The following is an 8,185-nucleotide window of genomic DNA, read 5'->3' as shown; positions in this document are numbered from 1 at the left end:
TATACAAGGTATTAGACCGTCATAAGGTTATGTTTATCCTAACAAGACAAGGATAAGGATAAGGATAAATACTATGTTACAGATATACATGGAATATATACTAGATAAACACATAGTCTCTGATTGTCTTTATCATGTCCCGGATTGGACCTGCAGTACGGACTGATCCATGGTCGATCATCATTTGGTTTATAACACTTTACACTGTCTTTCCCAACTTGGATTAAATTATAAGTTTTCTTTACACAACAAAAAGAGAAATTGGCAATTCCTAATCAATGTATTGAATTCATTATAAGTTTTTTTTCAAATTTGTGCCCTCTTTTACCACTAGAGTCCCATAAAGTATCAACCTTTACATTATTCACCTAAGACCCCAATCCACCTGCTCCAAACCCGGTATTCACAGATGCTGATGTCACTAAGCCACCACTAGCTCCGGTTACAGCAAAAGCCCCAACCTCAACCCCTGGAACCCCATCAACCAGTGCACCAGCACCTAGTGAACAAACCCGACTCACTCTATGTCTCTATCTCTTCTCCTCTCTGTTTTTGCAATGGTTCTTGCCTCTCTTCTACTTATGTGATCACATCTCCTCGCTGTTGATAATGTCTTTCCCTGCGTGACTCAGTCAAATCTTAACAGCCGGAAACCCGAAATTTTTATCCTGTTTACATTCTAGTTCTGTCAAAAAGAACAGGAAATTATTAGAGTGTAATTTTCCCTCAAATTCATTTGAGATATTTATTTGTTGTTGTAACATATACTCTTGCATTCTGTTTTGTAATATTTATGAGATTTGTATCCATTCTAAAAAAGACGTAATCAACTTCTAATTCCACTGAACATACAAAGTTTTTTTGGTTAACAATATATACATTCTACTTTTCAGTTACCTAAAGGTTCTTGAAGACTCTTTTTGGCTTCCAGCTCCTTTACCAACTCTTGCGCAAGTTGGTCTTTCCCTTGATGCTCTAGTCCATTGCAGACCTCATGAACAGTCCTTGAATCAAGAGGAACTGATCTTCTGACCATTTCCCTCAACACCTGAGCTGCTCCATCATAATCCTCATTTTTACAGAAGGCGGACATCAAGACATCAAATGTTTGTTCATTCGGATGGCAACCGCTCCTAATCATGCTTCTGTACAGTTCAAAACCACGGTCTGCGTTTCTCCTGACGCACTGTCCCATTATCAACGCAGTGAAGGTCGACGAGTTTGGCACCAAACTCTCTTTATCTAATTCCTTAACAAAATGTGCAGCTTTCTTCGTCTTAGCTTGCTTACACAGTCCCAAAATCAACCCGTTATACGTCAAAATATCACGCTTAATCCCTTTGAAGACCATATCTTCATAAAACCGGTACGCCATCTCGTGATCACCCTGCTGACCGTACCCATTGATCAAAGTGTTATAAGTAACAGTGTTGGGTGCCACGTTCACCGCTTTCATCTCCCCGAAAACCTTACTAGCTTCTTTCAACTTCACATCTCTACAAAACCCGTGAATAAGAGTGTTGAACGTAACCACATCAGGCTGCAAACCACTCTTCCCCATGACGTTCTTAAGCTTCCAAGCCGAACTCAAAAGACCCTTCTCACAATGGCCAGCTATCAACGTATTATACGACACGTTATTAGCCTTAAAACCCAACCTCTCCATGTCTTGCAACAACTCAACACCCTTGTCGAGTTTCCCAGACCTGCAATAACAGGAGATAACCATGTTGAGAGTGTACGTGTTTGGAGATATCTTACAACGCCTCATCTCTCGGTAAAACCTCAGAGCGATGTCAACCCTTCCTTGACCAAGCAGCGAGCTCATGTAAGCGTTGCAAGACTCGACATTTGGAAAGAAACCGGACTCCTTCATCTTCACAAACGTATCCGTAGCGTTTCTGAACTTATTCAAATGAGCGAAAGCTTTGAAAAGCGAATCAAACACTCGAGGCGTAGAGTCACACTCCCTGTACGAATACAGCAACGCATCGAACAGCGTCGCAGGCAAATCTATTCCACCGGTTGAGAGTATCTCTCTCAAGATGGACTCTGCTGATTTGAATTTTCGGTTCTTGGTGAGAGTGTGGAGGACAACGGCGTTGGTCTCGAGAGAGTGGGAGCCTGGGCTCTGGTGTTTCACCCAGTTGAAGAACTCGAGAGAGAGAACGTAATCTTTCTGGATCTTGAGTAGTATGTTCTTGACTCTGAATGAATCCAAGTGGTGCGATAGCTTCTCGAGCTTGTCCCAGTCGGATTGAATCAGGTGGCTATGAGCGACGTTGACGAAGTCAAGATCTTGGCCTTTGGGTTCGGGGTTGCTCCTGTGGGGGATCGGGATTGTGTTCCTGTTTCTCGAGACGAGAGGTTTGGAGACAGTAGGGTTTGCAGATGCTCGATCTAGCTCGCCGTAGCTAGCGAAAGTTGAGAATCGAAAACACAGACGGCGATGAGCACCGGTGCTTATGCGGATCATTATCCCACGGTAAGCTCCTGGAGAATTAGCAGGAAAAGCAGGTTTCACTTTCACCGGAGAGCTTTTGATCGGAGACGGCGCCGGAGAAGGAGGTGACGAAGGAAGTCTAAACCGGTAAACTTAGTAAAACTGAAGGTGCCTTTCTATTAAAGCCCATTGGACCCTGACAAAAATTTAGAGGAAGCCTTTCCATGTGGCCCATGAGCGAGAGAGAACAAATAAAAATTATTGGAAATGCGGGGTATCGATCCCCGTGCCTCTCGCATGCTAAGCGAGCGCTCTACCATCTGAGCTACATCCCCTTTATGACGATTGTTATAAATTATCTACATTTATAACGTAATTTGTTTTTCCCAGAATTAATTGGACTATGGTCGTCAGAGACAGAGATGGACCATCGCTCTCTGAAGATTTTCCGATCTTTGTATTGTATAGTGTGCGTCTATAGCTGCAGAAGCTCAGGGTTTCCCCACTTCCATATGGTAAAAATCAGAAACAGATACCACCAGTTTAAGTTATTTCTGTGCTATTAGTTTGGTCCTACCTCGTAACATGTTTCAATATTTGTGATTTAACGAAACATAGACATTGCACACAAACTGCTCGATCAAATGTCTCTGAGAAAGTTTCTCCTCTTTATGTTCCTTTCACCATTGCACCTAGTTTCTCTCCCTAGTTGTTTTTGAATGTTCCTTTCAACATTATTTGCATCTCAATTCATATTATATATATTCCTTGACTCTAACGCATAAACTTTGACCATTTGTAGCAAAAAAACGAAGAGTTGATTACTTCATCTAATCTGGATTAGCTGCATTTGAGAATGTCGTTTTGCTATCCATCATCACCAAGAAAACTGGCTATGACGGTGGCATTTTTTGCCTCAGGGGCAGCTCTTTTCGCCGTTGGAATCCATCTGTCGTATCTCAACGTTGCTCCTCAGCAAGCTCGTACAAAAGCACGTAATGATTTCGTCAAAGAACGCCTCAGGCAGAAACAAGGCAAGTGACTTTCAAGATTCAGATTATGTCAGCATAACAACAGAGCCATTTCTTTTTGAGTATCTTTTGTTGTCTTCTTACTTTCACCATCTCCAACTTTGGAACAAAAGATCGTATTATTAGAGCAAACGGTACAAAAAGTATATCAAAAGATCTTTCATAAAATATTCTCTCACAAAGTACAGCAAAAGCAGGGAATGATTAAGAATCTACAGAGAGAACCTAAGGCACAAGAAAAGTAGAATCATGGGGAATTTAGATCTTCTTGGGTTTAGTTAAGGACTTGCAGAAAGAAGAGAAGGCTCCTCTGATTTCTTCATGGATCGGGAGAGCCAGGGAGAGTGGTAAAGGACGTTGATGATCTTCAAAGTTTCCGGTTTGGTGTCTTAAGGAGACCGAGTGAGCCAACGCTGTTTGTCTTTTGTTTAGTCCCTCAAGGATAAAAGAGAAAGCCCCAAAAGTGAGGCAACTCTGTAGAAGAGCCTGTGGAGCACCTGACCATATAAGGATATAGGGTTAGCTCTCTTATATGTGATTAAACAAAGTAGAAAACACGATAATGGGTTTGAATTACCAGGGAAACTAAGAGCAAGACCGGTGCAGCACCCAGCAACTCCGACATTAATGGCTGCAGATGAAAATTATAAGTAAAGAGAGACATTACAAGTTGATGTAAAACTAGGCATGTGTAATTTGAGAGAGCCCCACCGTCATCTTTCCCTCGCAGTTGTTTCAGAAGGCAAACAACCAAACTGTGTACTCCAGACAAAACAGCAAATGTCTTGCAACAAGAAAATTGCAAATGACTTTTGGTTTCACTGCAACAATAAAATCATATATGTAAGATTCGTTTATAAGATGACGAGGGTACCTTTGCTGACTGCCCTGCATCTGCAAATGATCCTTTAAAGCCTTTCTTCTTGAACAATCCTGAACCTGAACCCAAACTTGTATAGTGAGACAAATGCTTGATAGTTCGACAATCTCAACCAAAAGTTTATGCAGCCAATCTTATCACATTAACACACTCTTCAACGACAACTAAGCTAACTCTGCTTCTACACGAACCATGTTTCGAATAAAACAAACGAAGTAAAATCTCAGTTCACTGAGTAAAGCAACAGCAGATAAAACCAGTCATACAAGAAAGAAAGAGTAAATAAGAACATCACCATATCCAAAGATAGAGCCCATGACGGCACCACCAGCTGCATCTCCGGCGAACCGGACAAGACAAACGGCGGGAGCAGGAATAGTCAATGTCTTGGAGGAATCATTATCCGCCGCATCGTCACCGTCAGAGTTAAGGTTTGAATTGGAGCCGAGCTTCCCGTCTATATCTATAGCATTTGAAGAATCATCGGCCGACATAGCTAAGAAGTTGAAGCTTGAAGATACTCTAGACTTCGGTCTGCACACCTAAGATAAGATATTTCTTACACAGAAAACGACGACTGCTTTGCTTGCACAGTAAACGACTGCGTTTTGTTTCTCAGTGGCTGCGAACTGAGAATTGGGCTTGGGCTCTTATGTATAAAGGTCAAGTAAAAGCCCACTAATGAAGTGACAAAAAAAAGGAGATATATTTTGCTGAATTTCTAAATGTGAACCTAAACTATTTTATGTGGTACTTATTAGTCCAAATTGTTCTAATGCTGGTCGTTAATCCGCATTTTAAGGCTCAAAACAAAGTAATCAATACATGAAAAGAATGTTTCCAACCTTTACAACATGATAGAAACGTGGCACAAGTAAAGATATCACTACTAAACATAAGGGAATGAATCTTTCTTAGACCTTACGTGTTTGACAAGTTTGGCCGGCAAACTATAGTATTTCATTCATACAATACCAGATGTGAAAAAAAATGCATTTTCTAACACTGACCAGCTTTACATTTTTTTCACATATAATATGATTTATATGCGTGGAGCCTGGAAATAACAAATTAAATCAACAAAAAAGGATAATATCAAATGCAACAAATATAATCATTTTGGACCAATGTTTTCTCTCAAACTAACAATTCAAATCGAATGTTTAAACCAAATAAAAAATATGTAAGAAACAGAAGTTAACAATTAGAGTTACAAACAGAGCACACAACATGAAGAATCTTGAAGGAAGAAGTGAAAACCTAAAGAATAGTGATCGAGAATCAACGATCTCTACTTATTGCTATGGAGACAAACGCAGAAACCAAATCTTTGATCATCCCAAACTTGCATCTTTGCAGCTACTCATCTGATCTTATCTTTATGTAAGAATTAGATACAGAAGCAGAAAAAAAACCACATAAACTCACTGTGAAGAAGGTATCTCTTTCTCTACTTTTGACGATATTAAATTACAACTCTGCAAGGGACATTGTTCTTTCTTGATCTACACGTATCACTTTCTTCATCTGTCTTTTCCTCTATGCTTCAATACCTAAAAACGTTTAACTCAATTATACTCAACTAGAGAACCAAAAGTATCATAAGAGATAAACAACGCTAAAGCCTTTAAGATGCATACCTCTATTTGTTTGTCTATTTCCTCCAACACTGTAGCTTCCAGGGTAACCTTCAGAGGCATTACCAGATGGGTCTGAGCCTACATTGCCAATACCAAACCCATAAGAGCGAGACAAGCCCTCTAACTCAATAGAAGACTGATGGTAAGGCAACGTCTGCTGCCACGTTGAGTCGCTATAAACCGAGCTGCCTCTGTACAACTCCCCTATAGAGCCATCAAAACCGTTCGTGTTGTTGTTGTTACCAGAGAATGATAACGCAGAAAGTCCAGAACCTGTCCCAAAGCTTCTCCCATAGCCATTAGTATCAGAAAGGCCCCAGTTTCCTCTGTTGTTACCAACAGAGACACCTAAGTTCAAGCCTGGACTGTTTCCCCACAAGTCTCTATTGCTGGGGTTGTAAGCAGAGTCGCCTCTGTTGAATCCAATTGGAGAGTTGAACCGGTTTGGTGAAGCATTGTTGAAGTATTGGTCGCCAGGGAGCCGGTTAAACCCAAGTGTGTTTCCATTCAAACTCAGTTCTTGATTCGAGCCAAGACCAAAGTTAGAGAAAGCATTTCTACCGCTACCAATGGGACTAAACCGTCCACCAGGGTTGTTACTATAACCAGGAGCAAAACTATTGAAGTAGCTATTATTAGAGACTACTCCATAGTTATTACCGAACCCAAGAACCGGGCTGCTTCGGTTAACAGAAGCTTGGGAAGGCTCCTTTGGCACTGCTCTTTTAACCTCAACCATTTTGCCGTTAAGCTCGTGGAAGGTCTTGTGAAGAACTATATCCACAGACTCTTCGGAATCAAAAGTGACGAAGCCAAAGCCTCGTGGCCTCTGTGTGTTGTGATCATACATCACCACAACATCAGAAACTGTACCAAACTGATCAAAGTAGTTCTTGAACTCAGCCTCGGTGATGCTCGATGGTAAACCACCTACAAAGATCTTCTTTGTTCTCCCACCATTACCACCAAGGTGCATTGGACTAGCGTGCCGTTTCAGCACTTGCTGCTGATCATCCCGTGGAACAGCTTTCTTCGCCTCGACCTGCAACAACATAGAAATATTAGAGAAACCCCATTGGGCCATTGGTCAAGGCACATCAATGAAGGATCTTTTGATTTAGAGCAAAAGATTACTAACCGTGCGGCCATCGATGATGTGTTTCTCCATGATGACTCTCTCTGCAACAGAAGGATCTGCGAATACGATGAAACCAAAGCCACGTGCACGTCCTGTGGCACGGTCTCTCATGATCACGGATTCGACTAAATCTCCAAACTTGCTAAAATACTCTCCGAGCCGTTCTTCATCTGTGTCCCATGAGATGCCGCCAATGAAGAGCTTCCCCAGATCCGATACAGATTCCATCTTTTGCTCCTGCAAAAAAAAACAGGGATCAGTAGAAGATGTTGTGCAAATCTTAATGACGTTTTTATTTTTTTTAAAGAGCTCAAAGCTTTGAGATTTATGATGAGTTTCTTCATTTCATCTAATCGTAAGATAATCATCTACAGAGATCGAGACATATGGAAAACTGAAAAACAAACGGTAAGAGAAACATTGAAAATCTACTTCTTTTTTTTTTTGTCTGAGAACAGAATCCAAGTCCCCGATCAAATCGGAATTGAGTATCCTTCAAATCTGACAAATGGATCAACAAAGCATTCATTAAAAAAAAAAAATTATATATATATATATATATACATATATAATCTTGAGACAAAAGAAAAAAAAAACTACAAAGGAATGAAACAGACATTGAATAGGATGAAAAAAACGGCAAATGGACAATGACAGAAGAAAAAAGAAAAACGTTAGATTTGAAAAAATCAAAATCAAACTTGTGGGTGTTGAAACTCACCATTTTGGAGAGGACCCAGATGATGATAGCAAAAAATGTGGAAAACCTTAAGATCTGGAAAAGGGGACAAGGACAAGAGAAACGGAGGATGTTTTGTTCATTCTACAAGACATCCCACTCTTTCTGTCTAATGGGTTCCTTCTCTTATCAAGATGGCCTCCCTCTCTCTCAAGTTTATTTTATTAAAAAAGATTTATTTTTGTTTTATTTTCTGTAATGCTTTCTTAATTTTATTTACTTCGAATTCCTCAGGCTAAAGATGGTAAAAGAAAGAGGAAACAACAGTCACATATTATAATAGGGGGGCAAGATTTGAGATTTGCATCTCTCTT

The 8,185-nt window shown here is 40.4% G+C and overlaps 3 protein-coding genes, 1 long non-coding RNA gene and 1 other non-coding gene across 6 annotated transcripts; 1 reads left to right on the top strand and 4 right to left on the bottom strand.

Annotated features, from left to right (window-relative positions):
- Positions 1–248: 248 nt before the first annotated feature.
- LOC106326509 (pentatricopeptide repeat-containing protein At4g26680, mitochondrial) lies at positions 249–2,583 on the bottom strand. The gene is made up of 2 exons (XM_013764479.1): positions 898–2,583; positions 249–685 (listed from the first exon to the last, which is right to left on the bottom strand). Exons 1-2 carry the CDS (start codon positions 2,474–2,476, stop codon positions 633–635), a joined length of 1,632 nt encoding a protein of 543 aa, XP_013619933.1. The 5' UTR covers positions 2,477–2,583; the 3' UTR covers positions 249–632.
- A 122-nt stretch (positions 2,584–2,705) lies between these two features.
- On the bottom strand, positions 2,706–2,778 carry TRNAA-AGC. Its single transcript has one exon. It is a non-coding gene; the product is annotated as a tRNA-Ala (tRNA).
- Positions 2,779–2,872: 94 nt separating this feature from the next.
- LOC106325680 lies at positions 2,873–3,685 on the top strand. The gene is made up of 2 exons (XR_001266980.1): positions 2,873–2,958; positions 3,246–3,685. It is a non-coding gene; the product is annotated as an uncharacterized LOC106325680 (long non-coding RNA).
- On the bottom strand, positions 3,575–4,923 carry LOC106325670 (mitochondrial import inner membrane translocase subunit TIM22-2). The gene is made up of 5 exons (XM_013763735.1): positions 4,650–4,923; positions 4,349–4,413; positions 4,186–4,258; positions 4,052–4,105; positions 3,575–3,971 (listed from the first exon to the last, which is right to left on the bottom strand). The coding sequence occupies exons 1-5, from the start codon at positions 4,846–4,848 to the stop codon at positions 3,733–3,735; spliced, it is 630 nt and encodes a 209-aa protein (XP_013619189.1). The 5' UTR covers positions 4,849–4,923; the 3' UTR covers positions 3,575–3,732.
- Positions 4,924–5,503: 580 nt separating this feature from the next.
- Positions 5,504–8,079, bottom strand: LOC106320913 (heterogeneous nuclear ribonucleoprotein 1). Of its 2 annotated transcripts, XM_013759330.1 has the most exons (5): positions 7,854–8,079; positions 7,565–7,633; positions 7,133–7,369; positions 5,995–7,036; positions 5,504–5,907 (listed from the first exon to the last, which is right to left on the bottom strand). In XM_013759330.1, the coding sequence occupies exons 3-5, from the start codon at positions 7,358–7,360 to the stop codon at positions 5,894–5,896; spliced, it is 1,284 nt and encodes a 427-aa protein (XP_013614784.1). In that variant the 5' UTR covers positions 7,361–7,369; positions 7,565–7,633; positions 7,854–8,079; the 3' UTR covers positions 5,504–5,893. The 2 variants fall into 2 exon arrangements, with proteins under 2 accessions (XP_013614784.1, XP_013614736.1); XM_013759282.1 differs by lacking the exon at positions 7,565–7,633 and having other exon boundaries at positions 7,854–8,076.
- Positions 8,080–8,185: the final 106 nt, after the last annotated feature.

This window comes from Brassica oleracea, chromosome C1 (genome assembly GCF_000695525.1).
Source record: "Brassica oleracea var. oleracea cultivar TO1000 chromosome C1, BOL, whole genome shotgun sequence".
NCBI classification, from domain to species: domain Eukaryota; kingdom Viridiplantae; phylum Streptophyta; class Magnoliopsida; order Brassicales; family Brassicaceae; genus Brassica; species Brassica oleracea.
This window is presented reverse-complemented; position numbering and strand designations above follow the sequence as displayed.

Excerpts from the sequence above, each read along its gene's own strand:
- LOC106326509 (XM_013764479.1), bottom strand. The coding sequence starts at position 2,476 with ATGATCCGCATAAGCACCGGTGCTCATCGCCGTCTGTGTTTTCGATTC. Across the intron at positions 686-897 it reads GAGTCTTCAAGAACCTTTAG|AACTAGAATGTAAACAGGAT; the intron begins GTAACTGAAAAG and ends TCTTTTTGACAG.
- LOC106325670 (XM_013763735.1), bottom strand. The coding sequence starts at position 4,848 with ATGTCGGCCGATGATTCTTCAAATGCTATAGATATAGACGGGAAGCTC. Across the intron at positions 4,414-4,649 it reads GGGCTCTATCTTTGGATATG|GTTCAGGATTGTTCAAGAAG; the intron begins GTGATGTTCTTA and ends GTTTGGGTTCAG. Across the intron at positions 4,106-4,185 it reads ACTGCGAGGGAAAGATGACG|CCATTAATGTCGGAGTTGCT; the intron begins GTGGGGCTCTCT and ends TTTCATCTGCAG.
- LOC106320913 (XM_013759282.1), bottom strand. Across the intron at positions 7,037-7,132 it reads ACATCATCGATGGCCGCACG|GTCGAGGCGAAGAAAGCTGT; the intron begins GTTAGTAATCTT and ends ATGTTGTTGCAG.